The sequence below is a fragment of the Delphinapterus leucas genome, chromosome 16, assembly GCF_059928025.1.
Source record: "Delphinapterus leucas isolate spDelLeu-1000000601 "Yukka" chromosome 16, BTC_Dleu_Yukka2, whole genome shotgun sequence".
Taxonomy (NCBI): Eukaryota; Metazoa; Chordata; class Mammalia; order Artiodactyla; family Monodontidae; genus Delphinapterus; species Delphinapterus leucas.
Genome location: NC_143144.1, coordinates 13,810,639 through 13,834,604, shown reverse-complemented (window position 1 = coordinate 13,834,604; position 23,966 = coordinate 13,810,639). Strand labels below are relative to the sequence as shown.

At 35.9% G+C, this 23,966-nt stretch overlaps 1 protein-coding gene across 14 annotated transcripts in view; it reads right to left on the bottom strand.

The window, feature by feature from the left end:
- CSGALNACT2 (chondroitin sulfate N-acetylgalactosaminyltransferase 2) overlaps positions 1-23,966 on the bottom strand; it is a 56,578-nt gene that overhangs the window by 29,033 nt on the left and 3,579 nt on the right. For 12 of the 14 annotated variants that reach the window (XR_016388039.1, XR_016388036.1, XR_016388038.1 and 9 more), the window contains exons 2-4: positions 6,006-6,933; positions 3,614-3,830; positions 2,212-2,313 (exon numbers count right to left, since the gene is read on the bottom strand). Coding sequence is in view for 7 of the 14 variants with exons in the window: in XM_022553263.2 (XP_022408971.1) it covers positions 2,212-2,313; positions 3,614-3,830; positions 6,006-6,666 (980 nt within the window). In the remaining 7 variants the exon portion in view is untranslated. Of the gene's footprint in view, positions 1-2,211; positions 2,314-3,613; positions 3,831-6,005; positions 6,934-9,452; positions 9,524-23,966 lie in introns of those variants that run through there. The other 2 variants (XM_089897493.1, XM_089897494.1) reach the window with 2 other exon arrangements.

Here is a 23,966-nt window from a genome sequence, read left to right as displayed (position 1 = left end):
TCAGATACTAGGGGAGGAGCTGAGCATCTGCGTCTCTCCTGGGACAAGTCACTCCAGGTTACTGATGTTAAAGTTGGAGAACTGCTGCACTAGGGAACTGCTGGATCAAAAAAGGAACATTTTTAAAAGATTACTCTTAAAATAGTATAGAATGGGAAATGGAGAGACTGAAGCAAAGACTCAAACAGGGCATGGAGTGGACTCCAAGTACTCTGAGTGCCCATGCCTCCCCTACCCCCTTTATAGGTTGTAAATCTCTCCCTTCTTTTGGGGAAGCTGCTGATCACCACCTCACACTCCCAGCACCAAGTGGAGGAACTAATCACAGAATACCCCAACCGCAGTAATTTCCTAGGGGCAAGGACCAGACTCAAGCTGGGCTAATCAAAATACCCCCACCCCACCTGGCCATAGTGACTGGCTCAAGAGTGGGCAAAAGTCCTTCCCTGGGATTCTCTCAACTGGATCTGGGAGAAAGCTCTTTCCTCTCTGATGGCAAAGCTGAGAAGATGTGAGCCCAGAGCCGCCAACAGCCATATACCTCACATGTGGAAGAAGCCAATCTGCAACAGGAGAATGAAGTCAACATGCAGAGAAAAACAGACAAGAAGACAAGAGAATTCTGATGGTATTCAAGTCTCTGGTCCCAGTCCCTAAGATACCAAAGTTTTGGTTTTCTTCTCATTAATTTGGTTATAATAATCCCTTTAATTCTGGGAGTTATCCAAGATTCTTCAATAAAGCTCCCATTTTCCTCAACCAAATTCAAGATAAGTTTCCGTCATTTGCCACAGAGGAGTCTTGATTAATGCAGGGACAACTTCAGTAATACCAACGTGAGTCACTGGTACTTAGTAGGTGATCTGAAAATGGTAAGGAGGGAAGAGACAAAGGGAAGAAATGGAGGGAGGGGAGCGTGGGTTAGAGCGGTGGCAGCAGCAAGGAAAGGACAGAACAGAGGTCCTGTGTGGTGAGCAGAAACCGATTAATCAGAGGTAGAGAATGAGTGAAAGACGCTGGCCCTCAGACATCAAGCCCAGGGAATCATGAGAACCTTCGTCTGAACTGAAAGAGGGCCATCAGGAGGAGGAGCCAGTGAAGGCCAGTGAAGGCGGAGGAGGAGACAGTGTTTGTTTTTCCTACTCCAATGTTGTGAACGTCCCTTTGGGGTAGGGACTGCAACTCCCTCCTCTGTGCCCAGTCCTATCCCAACCACCCCAGTCAGACTCCCAAGCAGTGTACCTGGAACATAGTCGGTGGGACTCAATGAATGTTAGTTGAACGATTCGAGAAGAATGGCCGGCCAAAGCTGGACTCTTAGGGAATGGCCACAACTAGCAGAAAGGTAAAGAAGCAAGTAAAGGATACAGAGTTGATGTGGTCAGAAAAGTCAATCAACCTATATCTTACATTATAACATATCTACATTTACAAAATATTTACATTTTACAAACATCAGAGCAGAGGTTCAAGAAGGAAGTACTGGTTAGGTATCAAATGTAAGAAAGCAAAGAGGATGACAGAGAAAAGGCTGAATTTGGCAGTTAGGTCATAACTCTAGGCCCATAACTTAGAGATGAAAAGGCTGAGAAGCTACAGAATTAATAATGGAGTATTAAGGAATTACTAATTCATTCATTCAAACCTCTGAGCACCTACTGTGTGCCAGGTACTATATGAGTTGCTTGGTTAGATAGCTACTGTTTTGTGAGGTTCAGATGTGAAAGGACAGAAACCTAATAGCAGTTACTGGGTACTCTAGAGTCAGGCGGGGGTCTCTTAAGGATAGGGGAGACCTAAGCATCATTTGCAGGGTGAGAAGGAACTTAGGAAAATGGAAGGAAAGAAAAGTGGCAAGCAAGAGAGACAAGCTCAGGAGATGATATCCAAGTGAAGGGATTAGATTTAGAAAAAGGGAAAGAGTTCAAAAAGAAGGAAATGGAAGAATAAATGGAGGCAAATATATACAAGGTGAGTGGGCCGCAGAGTGAGTGCACCCTAATCATGCCACACTGTCTAAGAGGTTAAGGGAAGATGAGTCATTTAGAGTGAACTTAGGGGTGAAATGAGGAACTTACTAGCACCACCACTCACATGCTCAGCCAACTTTTAACGGCAGCGATTCAAAATTATTCATTCATTAAGTATCTGAAATTCTCATTCTTCTATTATTATATATAAAGGACTTCAATGTGGACATGGCTCACCAACCTTGTGACAGATTCTAGGATAGACTTGACTTTAGATAGTCCTTCTTTACCAAAATACACCACTGTGAGATGAATTCTCTTGTCCTGATGAATACATACATCCCTAACAGAATTGAAAAATAAAGTTCATTCAGGAAAATATATGAGGCACTACTCATTCAGAAAGCAATCACATGAAGCTTTAACAAGAAAACAAATGAAGCGTTACTCATTTAGAATGAAATCACACAAAGCTTTAAGTAAATATAAAACTGGCAATATTGCTGAATTTTGCCATATTTCAAAACATTTTTGGAACTTTTGCTTTGGTATTGCCTTCAGAAGCAAATTATAAGCTACTCAAGGAAATAAGTTCAATCAGTTCAAAACCAAATAAATAAATAACTCAAGTTTGGGGTCAAGAGTTACTTTGTCTTCAGACTGGCTAATTAGAGAAATTATACTTATCATCAAGGAGTAAATATTTGTCATGACTGAGATTAGTAACTGTAAAGAATAATGTAGCATCTGAAGGTAATTCCAAGAAAGGCAATTAAAAAATGCTTTAGGAAATCAGATCTCAAGCGAGCAATTTCAAAAACGTAAAACTCATTTGGAAGCATGACTTCTAGATATTCTGCAACAGAACTGTGTTAACTAACTTTTACATCCAACAACTTCAATGAGAACAAAGACTGGGACTACAAAGAATTAAAACTATCATATTAAAGTATTAAAAACATGACAATTGTTCAATTAAAACAAAAAAGTAAAACTTTCCTCAAATCGTTACCCTAATATGTAGTTGTTAATTTTTTAACACTTCAGCATTTAAAAATATCCAAATTTAATGATTAAGAAAAAAATTCTTTTAAAAACTGCTATAGTCTCTGCTTCCCAAGACGGAATAACATTCTCCCACGTTTACTTGAATATTTGTATTTCTAAAATTTCTTTCAATTTTGAAATTCAAATTGTTCTCAGGGAATTTTCTGGGGAGATAGTAATGCTCTATATCTTAACTGGAGAGGCAGTTACATGGGTGTATACATTTGTCAAAAGTCATGAAACCTCTATCCTTGGAATATGTCGATTTTATTGTATGTAAGTTACACGTCAATAACTTTATTTTTAAAAATTCAACTTGTCCTAAAATGAATTCAAACACAATTATAAAGGTAATCAAATTTAGTTTCTAATAGTCACCCTCAATTTACTTCACAGTTCAAGCTGTCAGTAACACAATATACTATACATGCCTTAAGAAAAAAGGGAATATCAAAACATAAAGTTCCCTAAAGCCAAAAAAATTGTTCTGTAATTCTAAGTAATCATACTCAGTGAAGGTAAATTAAATAAAATGGCATGAAATGTGCTTTTTTTTTTAGGAGCGCTCAGTCAAATCACTAAGCCCCGGGAGTTACCTGAAGTTCTGCATAAACTGTGCAAATGCTTCAGTTCTTTCAGCAAGCGGCACAATGATATTAATAATTGATCTAGTAATGTCAATCATCTCGCTCTTCACTTTCATGAGAGGTCCAAAAGGGCGGAAGAGAGTCACATGTCTATATTCCGTAAGGTCTGCTTTCTTAAAAAAGAGTTCATACAGTGTGCCCTTATCTCTCTCAGTGCGATAATAACCTAAAGGAAAGAGTTAGGAACAAAGATGTCTCCATGTCAAAGTTTACAAGTTCAATATGACTACTGATTTTACTCAAAGATCAAAAGTGTGATACCAGACTTGTAGGGTTTTTATATATTTGTGAAAATTTTATCCCCACAGTATAGTCAACAACTGTTTCTTTAAAAGGAGAGGTTAAAAAAATGTTCACCACTCTGCTATATTATTCAACCCATAAAATATGCTCCAAATGACACTGATTCCTTTTCATACATGACTTTAATAGCAGAGCCTATCAACACAGAAACCAAAAGATGAAAATAAAGAAATTACTTCTAGCAATATTAAATTCTAGACCTGACAGTCAAATCATCTATTACTTGGTTCAGCTTAACAAAAATGAATTGAGTGCATTTGTGTCAGGCACTGATGGTATAAAGAAGGCTACATGGTCCCAGTTTTTTGGAAGGGTCAGTCTAATGAGGAAGACAGAAAAATAAAGAAATAACAATATAGTGATATACACATGCAAACACACAAGACTCTGGATAGAATGAAGTCAGACAAAGAAAAATCAGTATAAATTTAAACATGGTGATATGAGACACCTTTGGGAATAAAGTATGGAAGTCTATTGGGCAATCTGGTTTTTAAGTGTGACACTCAGGGGAGAGGTTAGACCTATAGATGTGTGAGTCAGTCAATATCTGGAAATAAAATGGTAAACAAGATTGACTGGTCCCACTCCTCCTGAGGCTTACAGTGTATCAGGAACTACAAATCAGGAAGTGGGAAATGCCATATACTATGACAAGTGCTATGAGATGGGACACAGGGTAGAAGAAGTACTGCTATCTTAAACTTGCAGGTTGGAGATCACCTCCCAGAAGAAGTGACATCGAAGCTGAAGTCTGGTAGAGAAACAGGAGTTACTAAATCATTATCAGTAATTATTTTTTTTGATGAGGGAAGCAGCACAGTGGAGGAAAAGCAAGGGACAAAATGTGTTCTATGCAGAGAAAAATCCTGTAAGTGACAGAATCCGAGGAGAGTTATAAGAAAAGCAGAAGCTGCGGAATATAAAACTGGCATAGGTTCCTTCCTTTTTAGGCAGACATGAAGACATTTTACATATCTTAGTTATCTTATTTCCTCTGCAGCTTTCAATTCTGCCATAAGCTACAAACATACACAGTGAAAAGACAAAAAGCTGAGCTTTCAGAAAAATTACAAGCGTTTTGAAAGAAACAACCCATCAAAAATTGCAGGAAGTGACAGGGGAAAAGAGGTGGCTATAGGGAGAAGACAGCTAAAATGCCACAGAAAAGCACAAGGCCCTCCCTGATGGCCTCCAAAGGCTCAAGGTATCATATTATATTACAGCAAGTGATATCCGTGATGATTTAGGGTCAAAAAAAAAACAAACTACACGTGGTATACTGTTTACAGAATCGAGCAAAGAGAACTTTCAAGACATATTTGTATCCAAAATGGTTTTAAGTCTACAATTAAATATCTAGCAGGGGGTATTAAGATGGAGATGGGTTGGGATTTATAATTATTCCTGTTTATATTAATCAACAAATTTCTTAAATTTATTCAAGTGTTCCTCAACTTTTGAGTCACGTCCCATTTTGACATATAAAAATCCTATGCCCTTTCTGCAGCCTGTATTAGGAAAATAGGTTTATTTCTTTACTTTTCCAAATGCCAAATATGCTTTTCAAAACTATGTATGCCTCTTGATGTTCTGACATGTGTTTCTCCTCAAAAATACAGAACAATCACTAATCTAAATTAGGCTCTTTTTCTTTCCTTTAGCAAATGGTTTTCAAATCTTGAGCCTTAGTTCATATATTTTAAAAAATATAAAAAACGAACATCAAGACCAGTTAAGACATGAATGCAAATACATATACGTGCAAATACATATACAATCCTAAGAGCCCTTCAACTTGGGGAGTATTTTGCTATATAAACTTAGATTTATTCTATTTCCCTGGTCCTTATTTTCTATTTTATCATGATCACATTATAACTTTTTCTAAAAAGCCACTTCAAATTCTTGGTGGAATTTAGTGGGTAAAAATTTAAATGTTTTAATACTGTGGATAATGACTGACATATTACCAGCATACAATAACAGAATTTTGTCATACTAACGTAACTATGGACCAACACTGTTTTCACATTACCTTCTATGAAGTCATTTTCATTAAATACCAGTTTTTCTCCAAGGGGACCATCCTCATCTTCCTGTTCATCGTCTTCATCAGGATTATTAATGACCTCCAAGCCAGCTTCAATAACTTCTACCAATTCATCTCGCTTATCTTTTCTAACTGGTTTTTCCTCAGGATGGCGAGTGAGACCCATTTCCAACTGGAATACTTTCATTAAGGTAAAACTTTCAAAGGGAATGACTCCATACTCACTAGGTAGTTTGGCTCCTATGCTAACTTCGGCTTTGTCAATTTGTGAATGAAGAAACTCTAAAAGATCACTAGGTGCTTGCTCTTTGTTGCCTTGATAGCCTATGCCATTAGCCCCTACATTCTTTCTCTCTTGCAATGATCTCATCTTCTCACTCATTTCTTGCAATTCTTGTTTTAATTGGGCAATCTGGCGTTTCAGACTGGTTGCTCTGGTTTGATAATGTTCTTCTTGCTCCTGTAGGAGGGCTTGATAATACTCTTTACCATAATTTTCCCCAACGATACCAGGAAGAGATGCATTTCCATCAGTCTGGGGGGCACATTCCAGAAGGTACAAAAATAATATTAAACTGCAGAGTAAAGCGAGACCCAACAGTAGCCAGTGGGTCCGGGTCTGAAGAATCAATCCTCTTCTAGGCATTCTTATTAATGTGGACTTGCCAAATGAGATGTGCTCTTTGCTTGTTCATACCTTTTGCGAAAGGTTATAAAAAAGTAAAAACAAAATCAGGATTTCCATAAAAGGTACCAAAATGAATTTGGCTGTAGCTTAAAAAATTTCTTCCTTCAGCAGTGAATTCTACTTGCAGAAATAATGCCTATTTCCTATATTGTTACCATGATATCCAGAATAAGGAAATCTGATCTACACAATCAGATAAAATCCATGACATGGGTGGTGATTTTTCTGAAAGAAACAGATCAGAATCAATCAGAATTTTGTTTAAGTATATCACACTGTTGACAGCTTCAGTAAACTTAGCGATGTGACTACCATAGGCAGAGCACCAGGAGAGGCACTAATACAATATAGAATATTCAGTAAACGCTGGGAGAAAGTACTAAGAAAAATACCTTATGAAACACTAAAATATCACATGTAATACTTTCAACCATAATGTCTACACATCCATAAACTGAATGAATCAAAGAAACATTAAACTTATGTTTAGCATAGTTTGTGTTACAATAGATAGATTCTATTGGTCCCTAACTATTTGAAAATTACATCACGTATAACTCTTTATTGACATAATATTTCAATTAACTCGCCATTTCCCACCTATAACATATCACCATTTGGGAGCTGAGTTTCTATAAAATGTTTTTGTTATGTTGATAATGGCTTTCTAGAGAGAGATATTTTCTTCCAGTTTATTCAATTCAAGCATTCTACTTCATTAATTTCTATAGCTCAACTCAGTCAATCTAAGGGCCTTAAAATTAAGTTGGGAGGAAAAGCAATTGCAACAGGTCACAGACATCTGGAAAACACATTAAGAAACAGTTTTACATCCCAAGTCCTCCAGTAGATTATTTGAGCATTAGATCACATAATTCTTTCCAGCGTATTACACAGCAACAGATTTCCTACAACTCTGGAAAGTTTGGAGTCTATATAAAGAAAAACAGGAACATATTTATCTATAGGGAAACAAAATCCAAGAACCGTTTATAAATTTACAAAATTACATGCTATCCCTCATACCACAACCAGCTACGTGAGCTCTTCCATGTTTCTTTCTAAACTAAGGATCCTTAATTCTAGAAATAGAGAAGGTTAAACCTAGGAGACAGGAAGCAGGGAAGGCCTCCACTGCAGAGAGAACTTCTATTCTAATGAAGGGTTTGTCAAGAAGAATATGTGATACTACAGCCTGCTTTTAACAGAATTGGTTTCTACCAGTGCAGCAGAACCTATGGAAGAAGGTCACTAGAGAACATCAGCCCTCGTCAGTTTCTTGGCGATTAGGAAAGCCTGGATGCCTTCTGTGAAAAATGCTGCAATGTGTGTTTTTTGTGGCACATATTTATACAAAATGTAGGATAGATTCAAACTTCTTTTGGCTAGTGGATCACAAACAGTGGACTTAACTACCCTTAGCCATTTATTACTTTAATTAACCAAAAGATAACCAAGTATCCTTAAAATTTTAATTCACAAGTTTTACTATGATAGCATCTGTTTTACTGCTTATAAATCTTATTTATTTCAAGTGATATAGGAAAAAATAGGAAAAAAATACTGGTACCGTATCAAGAAAACTAAGTAAAAAACAAAGCCAGTATTAGTTCTAGGACTTTAACATGTCTCAGAACTGTAATTCTTAGCATAAGAAACCACTTAAATTTCATTGTTTAAAAGTTAAAACTCAGAGGTATCTCTTAACTATAAGTTATTACTAGCCCGTTTATAGGGAAAAGAAAGATTAAAACTAAAAATGTGGGAGCATAATCTTGAATAAGTTAATAAAGTTATATATATTTAACTATACTATATTCGAACTTGATAACAGAACTAACAGCATATAAGCTAAGTATGTCAACCTTATATTAATATGGTGCCTCATGTTTTTTTTCTTTATATAGACAATGTATTTTAAACTGTGAGATATCACTCATTAATGGGTCACTACCAAAGGTTTACTTTTCAGTGAAATAGAACAGGAAATACTGGTGCATATCACATATAGTAGTAAATTTTGTGTTGCAAATACACACACACACATATGCATGAGCTAGCCACATAAAATGTATTTATAAGTGGGTTGTGATCCAAAAATCTTGAAAAATACTGATTTATAAGGTATTTTTATACATTTCCCATGTCATCCTTTCAGAATAGTGTTGCTAGTATCTTCTTTTGTATAGGAAAAATAGGTTCAGAAATGAAAAGATTTAAATAAGGTTATATAACTATTAAGTGGCAACATTAAAGCCAAGGTCTTCTTTCTCCCTCCTTTAAGCAAAATACAGGTCTGAGATATCTTACATGCTTATCTTACAGCTGAATATCTTACGGTTAAATATTATCCACTGAAATGAAAGAAAAGTTGCTGTAATTACTTTAAAGATTTTTTTGATGTGGACCATTTTTAAACTCTTTATTGAATTTGTTACAATATTGCTTCTGTTTTATGTTTTTTGGCCATGAGGCATGTGGGATCTTAGCTTCCTGACCAGGGATCAAACCCGCACCCCCTGCACTGGAAGGTGAAGTTTTAACCACTGGACCTCCAGGGAAGTCCCTGTAATTATTTTAGAATATAAATGTTAGTTGCACAGCTCTGTGGTTGTTAAACATAAAAGATTCCAATTAAAGTCATATTTGCCTTTATGTTCCCTGAAGGGAACTCTTTAACAACATCCTAAAAAACTAGATTATGACAACTCTAAATATGTTAAGAATAGTATTAGAGAACACACCCATTTTCTGCCTGTTACACCTTGACTGCCATCATTCTATGTAGTCTGTCTGTATGATAAACCAGGTTCATTCGCAACCCAGAGTTAATCCCAAGCAACCTTCCAAGCACCAACAGCAGATAGTTAAGTGTTCTGAGGAGAGAATGGGATACTGTGGAAATGGGAAACTGAGCTGTCAAAGACATGTAAAACAAAATCAAAGAGCTCAGAGTAGAAAAGAACGTTAGGAGCCACCAATTCTTACACTCTAAAACAGACTAAAGAGACTTCCTCTTATAGCCAAGATCAAGTAACATGGACCAGATTTACTCTCACACTGGAAACAACTAAAAACAAACAAAATCAATTAAAAAAAAACCCCCAATATATGAAACAATGATTTTCAAGATACTGAACATTAGGTAATAAAGTACACTGATCCTTGGAGGAACAAAAAACAAGTGATTGCACAGCTTTCTGCCGTAGTTTCCAAGCCATAGCACAGGGAGTCCCCTCCTAAGTAGAGCCCAGGTAACTCCCTGAGTTGATGAGGTGGAGCTGACAGTCTGAGGAGACCAAGGCAGCTAGGTTCAAAGGATATAGTACCAGAGGAGAGAGCTGGACAGGGAGAGAACTCCAGAGATCTCAAGAGGACACCCTTTGGGTGTGCAGCAGAGCACTAATAAGGGCAGGCATATGAAGAAACTAACTGAGCCTAAGGACAGAAGCACACAAAAGATTAGAAGACACAGAACTCAGCATTCAAACAGGGCCAAGAATAGTGACTGTTCCCACCAGACAAACTGGAAAACCTCAAAATTCATGGGGCATTGGGTAGAGTACTCAAAAAGGTCTTGCCTCAGTAGTGGGAAATAATTAGCTCTAGACTAAATACGGGCCTGATCCTGCCAACAAACCTTAAAAGGAAGGCCTGAAAGGATCAAATTGTTTCCATATAACTGTACAACAAGCCTCACAAATATTTATAGGAATATAAAAATATCCAGCATCCAGTAAAATAAAATTCAAAACGTTTGCCCTCCAAACAAAAATGATCAGGCATACAAAGAAAAAGAAAAACACAACCCATAATGAAAAAATTAATGATTGAAACTGACCTAGAAATGACAGAGATGCTGGAATTCACAGAAAAGGACATTAAAAGTTATTATAACTGTATTTAAAAAGATAATCATGTTCAAAAAAATAGGGAGACACACAGACGACATTAAAAAAAGATCCAAATTGAACTAAGGAGACGAAAACATCAATTTCTGAGATGAAAAATATACTGAATGGGATTTACAGCAGATATTTCAGAACAAAATATTAATGAATTGAACACATAGCAACAGAAATTATTCAAAATGTAGAAGGAAAAAGTAATGAAAAGCATGAATAGAGCACCTGGTAAGCTGCCTGACAACTTCAAGCAGCCTAATATATACGTAATTAGCGTCTCCAAACAAGGGGGAGGGGGCTAGGGGAAATATTTAAAGAAATAAGGCTGAACATTTTCCAAATTTGATGAACTATCAACACACAGATCCAAGAAGCTCAACGAATACCAAATACAAAAGCCACAAAGAAAACTAAAGCAAAGCTCATGATAATCAAACTGCACAAATCCTACGATAAACAGAAAATCTTAAAAGTGGCCAAAGGAAAAAAACACATCATACAAAACAAAAAACAAAGAGAATGGAGCAATGTCTTTAAAGAACTGAAAGGAAAAATACATCTACCTAGAATTCTACATTCAGAAAAAGTATTCAAGAACAAAGACAAAAAACTTTTTTTTAGATATTAAAAAGCTAAAAGAATTCATCACCATCAGACCTTCACTACAAGTCCTTTAGGCAGAAGGAAAATGTTAGCAGATAGAAATATGGATCTACACAAAGCAATGAAGAAACCAGAAATGTTAACTACATGGATAATTACAAGATGTCTTTCTTTTTATTTGGCGACACTGCGCAGCTTGTGGGATGTTAGTTCCCAGACCAGGATTGAACCCGGGCCATGGCAGTGAAAGTGCTGAGTCCTAACCACTGGACCGCCAGGGAATTCCCCAAGATTTCTGTTATTATTTAAATTGCTTTCAAATATAACTGAATGAAATGGACAAATTCCTAGAAAGACACAAACTACTGTAACTGACTCAAGGAGAAATAGTAAATATGAATAGACTTATAATGAGACTCAATTAGTAATCAAAAACTACCCACAAAGAAAAGTCCAGAATCAGACGGTTTTACCAGTGAATTCAACCAAGAATTAATAAGAATACCAATGCTTCACAAACTCTTTCAAAAAACAGAGGGAATACCTCCCAACTCATTCTATAAGGCCAGTATTGCTGTGCTACTAAAACCAGATAAAGATATCAAAAGAAAACTACAGACCAATATTTCTTATGAATATAGACACAAAAATCCTCAACAAAATGTTAGCACACTAAATCTATCAACACAAAACACCATGACCAGTGTGATTTATCCCAAAAATGCAAGGTGAATTTACCATCTGAAAATCAATTAATGCAATACACCACATCAATAGAATAAAGGACAAAACCCATATGATTGTATCAATAGACACAGAAAAAACATTTCACAAAATCCAGCACCACTTCCTGATAAAACCACCCAACACACGAGGAATAGAAGGCAACTTCCTCAACCTGATAAAGGGCATATATAAAAAACCCACAGCTAACTTCATATTTAATGGTGAAAGACGCATGCTTTCCCCCTAAGATCAGGAATAAGAAAAGGATGTCTGCTCTCATCACTTCTATTAAACATTGTATTGAAGGATGTTCTAATCAGGGCAATTAGGCAAGAAAACAAAATAAAAGACATCTGAATTGAAAAAAAAGAGGACGATCTCTATTTGCAGATGATGTGATCTTGCATAAAGAAAATCCTAAGAAATTAGGAACTCAGGATACAAGATCAATACACAAAAATCAACTGCATTTCTATATACCAGCAATGAATAATCTGAAAATAAAATTATGAGAACAATTTATTTACACCAAAAAGAATAAAAGTGCTTAGGAATAATTTTAACAAAAGAAGTACAAAGATCGGGGCTTCCCTGGTGGCACAGTGGTTGAGAGTCCGCCTGCCGATGCACGTGACACAGGTTCGTGCCCCGGTCCGTGAAGATCCCACATGCCGCGGAGCGGCTGGGCCCGTGAGCCATGGCCGCTGAGCCTGCGTGTCCAAGCCTGCGCTCTGCAATGGGAGAGGCCACAATAGTGAGAGGCCTGTGTACCGCAAAAAAATAAAATAAAATAAAAATAAAAAGGAGGTAATGAAAATACTGAAGAAATTAAGAAAGGGTATCAACAGAAATGAAGATTACCGTAAAAAGGAACTAGAAACTATAAGGAAGAGCCAAGAAAAATTGGAAAATTCATTTGCTGAGATGAAAGTTGAGCTAAAGAGAACAAATAGCAGAATAAATAATGCAGAAGAAAGAATATGTGATCTGGAAGATAGAATAATGGAAATAACCCAATCAAAACAACAGACAGGGGCTTCCCTGGTGGCGCAGTGGTGGAGAGTCCGCCTGCCGATGCAGGGGACACGGGTTCGTGCCCCGGTCCGGGAGGATCCCACATGCCGTGGAGCAGCTGGGCCAGTGAGCTATGGCCGCTGAGCCTGTGTTCCACAACGGGAGAGGCCACAGCAGTGAGAGGCCCGCATTACCGCAAAAAAAAAAAAAACAGACAGAAAGCCAAATGAAAAAAAAAAACATGAAAGTAATATAAGAGACCTGTGGAATAATATAAAGTGTGCCAATCTACACACAGTAGGGATTCCAGAAGGAGAACAAAGAAAAAAGGGAATTGAAAATGTATTTGAAGAAATTATGGCTGAAAACTTCCCAAACCTAAAGAAGGAAACAGATAGATACAGGAAGCACAGAGGGTCCCAAACAAGGTGAACCCGAACAGACCTACACCAAGACATATTATAATAAAAATGGCAAAAGTTAAAGATAAAAAGAGGATTCTAAAAGCAGCAAGAGAAAAACAGAGTTAATTACAAGGGAACCCCCATAAGGCTATCAGCTAATTTCTCTAAAGAAACGGTGCAGCCAGAAGGGAGTGGCAAAATACATTCAAAGTCTTGAAAGAGAAAAATCTGCAACCTAGAATACTCTACCCAGCAAGGTCATCATTTAGAATAGAGTAGAAATAAAAAATTTCTCAAATAAGCAAAAACTAAAAGAATACAGCCATACTAAACCTATCCTAAAAGAAATATTGAAAGGTCTTCTCTAAACAAAAAAGAAGTAGGAAGATATAGGAAGGAGGAAATCATAACTGGAAAGTAAATCAGTTAAATTAGCCGGTATACAGAGCAAAAAGAAAAAAAAAAAAGAAAAAACCGATTTGTGAAAGCGATGATAAACACAAGGAACAGCAAAAGGATAAACGTGAAGATGTAAAAAAGGACATCAAAATCATAAAATGTGGGGAAAAGAGTAAGAAAATGTAGATTCTTTTCTTTAGAATGTGTTAGAACCTATATGACTATCAAGCTAAAGCAAGAGAACCTATATGACTCAATCTAAAGCAAGCAGATATAGGAAGGGGTTAACATACTTGAAAAACAGGCAACCACAAATCAAAAACATACAACAGATTCACAAAAACCAAAAAGAACACAAGCATAAAATAAAATCATCAAACCACAAAAAGAAAAAGGAACAAAGAAAAAACATAGAATCAACTGGAAAACAAGGTTTAAAATGGCAATAAATATATATGTATCAATAATTACCTTAAATGTCAATGGACTGAATGCTCAATCAAAAGACAGAGTGGCAAACTGGGTAAAAAAACAAGAGCCTACAATATGCTGCTGTCTACAAGAGACCCACCTTAGGGAAAAGGACACACAGACTGAAAGTGAGGAGATGGAAAAAGATATTTCATGCAAACAGAAATGACAAGAAAGCGACAGTTGCAATACTTGTATCAGACAAAATACTTCAAAACAAAGGCCGTAAAGAAAGATAAAGAAGGAAACTATATAATGATAAAAGGATCAATACAAGAAGATGATTTTACGCTGGTCAACATATATGCACCTAATAAGAGCATCCAAATACATAAAACAAACACTAACAGACATAAAAGGAGAAACTGATGGGAATACAATAATATTAGGAGACTTTAACACCTCACTCACATCAATGGACAGATCTTCTAAACAGAAAATCAGTAAGGCAACACAGATCCTAAATGATACAACAGAACAGTTAGACTTAATTGATATTTTCAGGACATTATATCTGAAAAAAAAAACAGAACACATTTTTTCCAAGTGCACATGGAACATTCTCTAGGACTGACCACATACTAGGGCACAAAACTAACCTCAACGAATTTAAGAGTACAGAAATTATTTCAAGCATCCTCTCTGACCACAACAGCATGAAACTAGAAATCAACCACAGGAAAAGAAATGAGGAAAAAATGATTACATGGAGACTAAGCAACATGCTACTAAAAAACCAATGGGTCAACAAGGAAATCAGAAAGGAAATTAAAAAATACCTTGAGAATACCATAAAAAATACCATACAAAATCTATGGGATGCAGGAAAAGCAGTTCTTAGAGGGAAGTTGACAGGGATACAGGCCTTCCTCAAAAAACAAGAAAAATCTCAAGTAAACAACCTAACCTACCACCTAAAAGAATTAGAAAAAGAAGAACAAATGAAAGCTGAAATCAGCAGAAGGAAGGAAATAATAAAGATCAGGGAGGAAATAAATAAAATAGAGATTTAAAAAAACAAGAAAATATCACTAAAACCAAGAGCTGGTTCTTTGAAAGGATAAACAAAATTGACAAACCTCTGGCCAGGACCACCAAGAAGAAAAGAGGGAGAACCCAAATAAACAAAATAAGAAATGAAAAAGGAGAAATCTCAACCAACACCACAGAAATATAAAAACCCATAAGAAAATACTATGAACAAGTATATGCCAACAAATTTGACAGCCTACAAGAAACGGACAACTTTCTAGAAACATACAGCCCACCAAAACTGAATCAAGAAGAAATAGATAATTTGAACACTCCAATCACTAGCAGTGAAATAGAATCTGTAATAGTAATTAAAAAAAAAACTCCCTACAAACAAAACTCCAGGAACAGACAGCTTCACAGGTGAATTCCACCAAACATACAAAGAACATATATCGATCCTTCTCAAACTCTTCCACAAGACTGAAGAGGAGGGAACACTCCCAAAGACATTCTATGAAGCCACCATCACCCTGATATCAAAACCAGACAAAGATACCACCAAAAAAGAAAGTTACAAGCCAATATCTTTGATAAATATAGATGCAAAAATTCTCAACAAAATATTAGCAAACTGAATCCAACAACACATAAAAAAGATCATACACCACCACCAAGTGGGATTCATCCCAAGTTCACAAGAATGGGTCAACACACGCAAATCAATCAATGTAATACACCACATTACAAAAGAAAAGTCAAAAACCACACAATCATCTCAACAGATGCAGAAAAAGCATTTGACAAAATTCAACATCCATTCACAATAAATCTCTTACCAAAGCGGGTACAGAGGGAACATATCTCCACATAATAAAAGCCATTTATGACAAACGCACAACCAATATAATACTCAATGTTGAAATGCCGAAAGTCTTCCCACTAAAATCTGGAACAAGACAAGGATGCCCACTCTCACCACTTCTATTCAACATAGTATTGGAAGGCCTAGCCACAGCAATCAGACAAGAAAAGGAAATACAGTAAGTCCACTACATACGAATGAGTTCCATTACGAGAGCATGCTCGTAAGTCCAACTTGTTCGTAAGTCCAACAAAGTTAGCCTAGGTACCCAACTAACACAATCATCTATATAGTACTGTACTGTAATAGGTTTATAATACTTTTCACACAAATAATACGTAACAAACAAACACAAAAAATAAAACATTTTTAATCTTACAGTACAGTACCTGGAAAAGTACAGTAGTACAACAGTGGGCATATAGGGGTTGGTTATCGAGTGAACAGGCAAGAAGAGTTACTGACTGGAGGAGGGAGAGGAGGTGGGAGATGGTAGAGTTGAAGGATCATCAGCAATAGGAGATGGAGGGCAAGCTGCAATTTCACTCATGCCTGACGTTGGTGGCACAGGTTCTGGTTCCTTGCTGGATTCAATTCTATCTAACCTTTTGAAAATATGATCCAGTGGTATCTGGGTAGTAGCTCTTTTTTTCTTGTCATAGAAGACACGGTAGCACTGGATTGTATTCTGAATGGCTGCTGCAACCTTTGTGTACTGTTCTACGTCTAGGTCCTCTGCCTCTAAAACTAACAGTTAGTTCTCGTCAAACAGAACTAACTTACGTGATTAGACATGTGAACGCACATTCAAATCTTTGGAAGCTCGCAACTTGAAGGTTCGTATGTAGGGGACTTACTTACTGTAAACGGTATCCAAATTGGAAGGGAAGAGGTAAAATTGTCACTATATGCAGATAACATGATACTATACATAGAAAGCCCTAAGGACTCCACACAAAAAACTACTATATCTAATAAATGAATTCAGCAAAGTACCAGGATACAAGATTAACATTCAGAAATCGGTTGCACTTTTTTACACTAACAATGAGATAACAGAAAGGGAATGTAAAAAAAAAAAAAAAAAACTTTTAAAATCACACCAAAAAAAATAAAATACCTAGGAATAAACCTGACCAAGGAGGTGAAAGACTTAAACTCTGAGAAGTATAAAACATTAATAAAGGAAATTAAAGATGATTCAAAGAAATGGAAAAACTTCCCATGCTCAAAAATTTATACGGAACCATAAAAGAAAATTTCCCATGCTCAAAAATTTATATGGAACCATAAAAGACCCAGAATTGCCAAAGCAATCCTGAGGAAAAAAACAAAGCAGGAGGCATAACTCTCCCAGACTTCAGACAATACTACAAAGCTACAATAATCAAAACAGTGTGGTATTCGTACAAAAACACAACATATGGAGCAATGGAACAGAAAAGAGAGTCCAGAAATAAACCCACACACCTACAGTCAATTAATCTTCAACAAAGGTGGCAAGAACATAAAATGCGAAAAAGTCTCTTCAGCAAGTGGTACTAGGAAAGTTGGACAGCTGCAATGTAAACCAATGAAGTTAAAACACACCCTCATACCATGCACAAAAATAAACTCAAAATGGCTTATTAAAGACTTAAACATAAGACATGACACCATAAAACTCCTAGAAGAGAGCATGGGCAAAACATTCTGACATAAATCGTACCAATGTTTTCTTAAGTCAGTCTCCCAAGGCAATAGAAATAAAAACAAAAACAAACAAACAGGACCTAATTAAACTTACAAGTTTTTGCACAGCAAAGGAAACCATAAAACAAACAAAACAAAAAAGACAACCTACAGAGGACTGGGAGAAAATATTTGCAAATGATGCGACTGACAAGGGCTTAACCTCCAAAATATACAAACAGCTCATACAACTCAACAACAAAAAAACAAACAACCCAATTGAAAAATGGGCAGAAGACCTTAGCAGACATTTCTCCAAAGGAGATATACAGATGGCCAGCAGGCACATGAAAAGATGCTCAACATCGCTAATTATTAGAGAAACGCAAATCAAAACTACAGTGAGGTACCCCCTCACACCGGTCAGAATGGCCATCACTAAAACTCTACAAATAACAAATGCTGGAGAGGGTGTGGAGAAAAGGGAACTCTCCTACACTGTTGGTGGGAATGTAAGTTGGTGCAGCCACTGTGGAAAACAGTATGGAGGTTCCTCAGAAAACTAAAAACAGAATTACCATATGACCCAGCAATCGCACTCCTGGGCATACAGCCAGATAAAACTACAATTCAAAAAGATACATGCACCCCTATGTTCATAGCAGCACTATTCACAATACCCAAGACATGGAAACAACCTCAATGTCCATCGACAGATGAATGGATAAAGTAGATGTGGTACATATATACAATGGAATACTACTACTCAGCCATAAAACAGAATGAAATAATGTCACTTGCAGCAACATGAATGCAACTAGAGATTATCATACTAAGTGAAGTCAGAAAGAGACAAATACCATATGATATCACTTATATGTGGAATCTAAAACACGGCACAACTGAACCTATCTACAAAACAGAAAGAGACTCACAGACATAGAGAACAGACTTGTGGTTGCCACGGGAGAGGGGGGAGGGAGAGGGATGAACTGATAGTTTGAGGTTAGTAGATGCAAACTATTACATGTAGAATGGATAAACAACAAGGTCCTATTGAATAGCACAGGGAACTATATCCAATCTCCTGGGATAAACCATAATGGAAAAGAATATAAAAAAAGAATGTATATGTTTGTATAACTGAGTCACTTTGCTGTACAGCAGAAATTAGCACAACATTGTAAATCCACTATACTTCAACTAAAAAAAAAAGAAGTACAAGACTTGTATTCTGAAAACTACAATACACTGTTAAAAGAAATTAAAGATTTAAATAAGTGGAAAGGTACCGATGCTCACTGACTGGAAGACTTGATATTATTAAGATGGCAATACTCTCAAAATTGATTTACAGATTCAACACAATCCTCTTCAGATTCCCAGCTTTACAGAAATGGACAAGCTTATCCTAAACTCATGGAAATTCAAGGAACCCAGAACAGCCAAAACAGTACTAAGAAGAACAAAATTGGAGGACTCAACTTTCCCATTTCAAAACTTACTTCAAAGCTACAGTAATCAAGATGGCATGGAGCTAGCATAAGACTAGACATATGGATCAATGGGATAGAATTTAGGATCCAGAAATAAACCTTCACAGTAAGTCAAGTGATTTTCAACAAGGGTGGCAAGGTAACTTAATGGGAAAAGAAGAGTCTTTTCAATAAACGGTGCTAGGATACCTGTACTCACAAGCAAAGAATGAAACTGAATCTCTACCTCACCCTATAGTCAAAAGTTAACTCAAAATGGGTCAAAGATCTAAATGTAAGAGCTAAAACTATAAAGCTATACACTTATAAACAAAACATAAATGTAAATCTTTGTGACCTTGGATTAGGCAATGGTTTCTTAGATCTATGACACCAAAATACCAAAGACCAAATATATAAATTAGATTTCATTAAAATTAAAAACTTTTGTGCTGTAAAGGGTATCATCAAGAAAGTGAAAAGGATGGGAGAAAATATTTGTAAACCATGCATCTACTAGGAAATATAATAGAATATATAAATATATATATCTAGAATATATAAGATGCATCTAGAATATATGACGCATCTAGAACATATAAAGAACTCTTATAACTCAATATTAAAAAATAACCCAATGAACAAAAGGTATGAATAGACATTTTTCTAAAGATTAAGCTGATAAGCATGTGAAAATATGGTCAACATCATAAACCAATAGGGAAATGCAAATGAAAACTACAATGAGATACCGCTTCATATGCACTACGATATAATTTAAAATGAATTATAGGGGAGAAGGGCATAATAGGGGAAGGGGGTTAAGAGGTACGAACTACTAGGTTTAAAGTAAATAAGATACAAGGATGTAATGCACAGCACAGGGAACATAGTTAATATTTTATAACTTTAAATGTAGTATAACCTATAAAAATATTGAATCATTATGTCGTACACCTGAAACTAATACTTTAAGTCAACTGTACTTCAATTAAAAAAATCACAAAATGAATCATAGGTCTAAATGAAAACCTTAAAATATAAAACTAGAAGCATAAGAGAAAATCTCTGTGACCTTGAATTAGGCAAAGATTTCTTTGATATGACACTAACAGCATAACTGATAAACTGGACTTCATCAAAATTTGTGCTCTTTGAAGAACACTATAAAGGGAATGGAAAAACAAGTGACAGGCCAGGAGAAAATATGGGCAAAGCATATATATGATAAAAGACTTGTATTCAGAATCTATTTTTAAAAGTATCAAAATGCAATAACAAAACAAACACAATCAAAAATTGGCAAAAGATTTGAAGAAACACTTCAAATAAGCACATGAAAAAAAATACTCAACACTGTTAGCCATCAGGGAAATGCAAATTCAAACCAAAATGAGACACCACAATGGCTAATCTTAGACGGGCTAAAATTAAAAAGATTGATATGTTGGTGACAATGTGGAGGAACTAGAACTTTAATACACTGCTGGTGGTAATGTGAGATGGTTTCACAGTTTCTTAACAAGTTAAATATAAGCCTATCGCTTGATTGAGCCATTCCATTCCTAGATATTTAACCAAGAGAAATGAAAGCATATGTCCATACAAAGACTTGTACATAAATGTTCATAACAGCTTTATATGAAACAGCCAAAAACTAGAAATAACTCAAATGTCCATTAACAAGTGAATGGATAAACAAACTAATACAGCCATACAATGGAACACAGCTCATCAATAAAAAGGAATAAACTACTGATACATGTTTCAATATGGGTGAATCTCAATAATAGAAGCCCAACAAGAAAGGAGTACAATGAAAGAGTATGATTCCATTTATATAAATTCTAGAAAACGTAAGGTAATTTGTAGTGACAGAAAGCAGAGGAGTCAGTGGTTGCCTGGGATGGGGCGAGGGTAGGGAAGGTCGTACCAGGAAGGAATTATAAAAGGGCACAAAGAAACTTTTGGGAGTGATGGATTTGTCCATCATTTTGATTGTGGTGATGATTTCAGGTATATACGGTATGTTCAAATTATCAAATTTTATACTTTAAACGTGTAGTTTATTGTAAGTCAATTATACCTCAGTGAAGCTGTTTAGTAGTGCCAAAGAGGCATTTGTAAGTAAACTCCATTTTGTTCATTAAGACAAATATGAAGATTTGTTGACTAAAAATCTGGATTTAAAAAAACAAAGCATACACCAGGCCCCGGCCGCCACAAAAGTAGTACTCAGATTACTCTGAAAGTCTTGTTACATTTTTTCTATTTGCCTTGTGCTTCTGAGAAAACAAGAGAGCATTAAAGATAGTTCATTCTACAGTAATGATCCCTAAATAATATGACCTTTAACCAGTTTCTACTCAAACATTTGATTCTATAATTTTATGAAACTACCAATAAACATTTCATGATCACTTCCAGGATGCTTACACTGCAATGTGCCAAACTAACTTCTGCAATAAGAGTAGCCTACTGCTTTCTGCAAAATACAAGCAACCCATTTGAATCTGAATTTATTTATTTTCAACGTTCTAGTCTGTATAATCTTCCTAAATTTTCTGAACGATTTCTAAAGTTTTCAAATACTAAATGTATAATTTTGAGTTCATTTTTTAAACAACAAAAAGTCACAAAGATTAGGAAAACAAAACCTCTGTCAGCAGACTAAACTAAAACATTATGAAGTACAAACACATGTAAGGGAGGGAATTAGAACTTTTTACTTCTTGAGCAACTGATGAGTATTACAATGATACATGGATTCTTTAAGGTCATTGAATAAATACTTTGTAAATATTTAGAAATACTGATCACCAAAAGGCAGCGTGCATTCAACAAATATTTGAGTACCTACTACTGTATGTCAGGCACTGCAATGAATGGAATATTCCCCCACCCTCACCGGCAAATTCATATGTTGAAATCCTAACCCCCAATATGGCAGTATTAGGAGTAGGGCCTTTGGGAGATAATTAGTTCATGAGGGTGGAGCCCTTCTGAATGGGATTAGTGTCCTTATGAGAGAGACCCCAGAGAATTAAGTAGCCCTCTTTCTGCCTTGTGAAGATACAAGAAGTTGGCAGTCTACAACCTGGAAGAGGATCCTCACCAGAACCCAACTATGCTGGCACCCTGATCTCAGACTTGAGAAATATATTTGTTGTTTATAAGCCACTCAGTCTATGGTACTTTGTTATAACTGCCCAAACTAAGACAGCCACTGTGTTGGGTGCCAAGAACAAGTAACATCAGATGCATCGTTTTGACAAGTGTTTCCAGGGAAAATTAAATTTATGGTACGTGGATTTCAGCAAAACAAATGAGAGTAATACCCGTATCTTTATATATAAAGCAGAAAATTGTGCCAAAGGCAGCCTGTGGCACAGTAAAAACAAAGTCAAGTGTCATAGCTACTTAATAGCTACGTAATCTTGAGCATAATACTTAACTTTTCTGGGCTTCGTCTGTAAAAAGAAATCACTTGCTTGGATGGCCAAGGTTCTTTCCAAGATGTTACAATTCCTTTGATGAATGATAAACTAAAAATACACACGCACACACACATACACACACACATTCTTATTTTTTGGAGGACAAATCTGATTTAAATGCACATGCCCTTTAGTGCAACAATTTGCAATTCCACTTTTAAGATTCTAAACTACAGAAATATTCATACTAGTATATAAAGTCACATGCATAAGATGTTTACTAGTGTTATATGTAACAGCTAAATAAAAATAAAAGCAACTTTATCCATCAGTAGGGGAAAGGTTCAGTAAACTGCAGACATTTATACAATAGAATGTCTATCTAAAAGGAATGAGGTAGATCCAGATGTGCTGACATAGATAATATCTATACAATGGTGTTAACAAATTACAAATAATTCTTTCAGTTTTTGTCTGTATAATAGTCTTGGGAGCCAGATAGCCTAAGTGCACATATCTGCTCGATCACTTTCTAACTCATCAACACAGACAAGTTCCTTAATCTCTATAAGTTTCAGTTTTCTCACCCGTTAAGTGGGTACAGTTATAGCACCTACCTTGGAGTATTATTGTAACAATTAATTAAGTAAAACATGACAAGCATTAAGTGTTCAATAAGTTTTAGGTATTATTTCCCATTACTCAAAGTTTTGTTTTGTTGTTGTTAATGGTTAAACCTATCAAGCTTTTCCTGTATTATTTCTCAATTTTGGCCTGAGAAGCTTTTCCTGTATTCTCAATCTTGGCTTGAGAATTTTGGCTATATATTCCTCCTGGAATTCCTACTATAAAATGTATTTCCTCAAACAGATAGTCAATTCTTACCACTTATTAAACAATCCATGCTCTTGACACTAAGCTGAAATGCCACTTTAATCATAGGCAAAATTCCTATATATATGGAAGTCTATTTCTGGCCTCTAAATCGGGGGTTAGCAAACATTTTAGGTAAAGGGTCAAGTAGCAAATATCACAACCAATTAACTCTGCCTTGTAGCACAAAATGCGTAAATGAATGGCACAGGTGTGTTCCAATGGACACTGAAATTTGAACTTCATATAATTTTCATGTTACAAACTATTATTCTTTTTTTCCCAAGCACTTAAAAATATAAAAGCCACTCTCAGGTCACAGATCATACTAAAACAAGTGGTCACCCAGATTTGGCAATCCATGCTCTAAACCCTTACAATTTTTACACTCCTAAAAATTTTTTATATTTATAAAATTCCACAAAATAAATACACGTGATAAA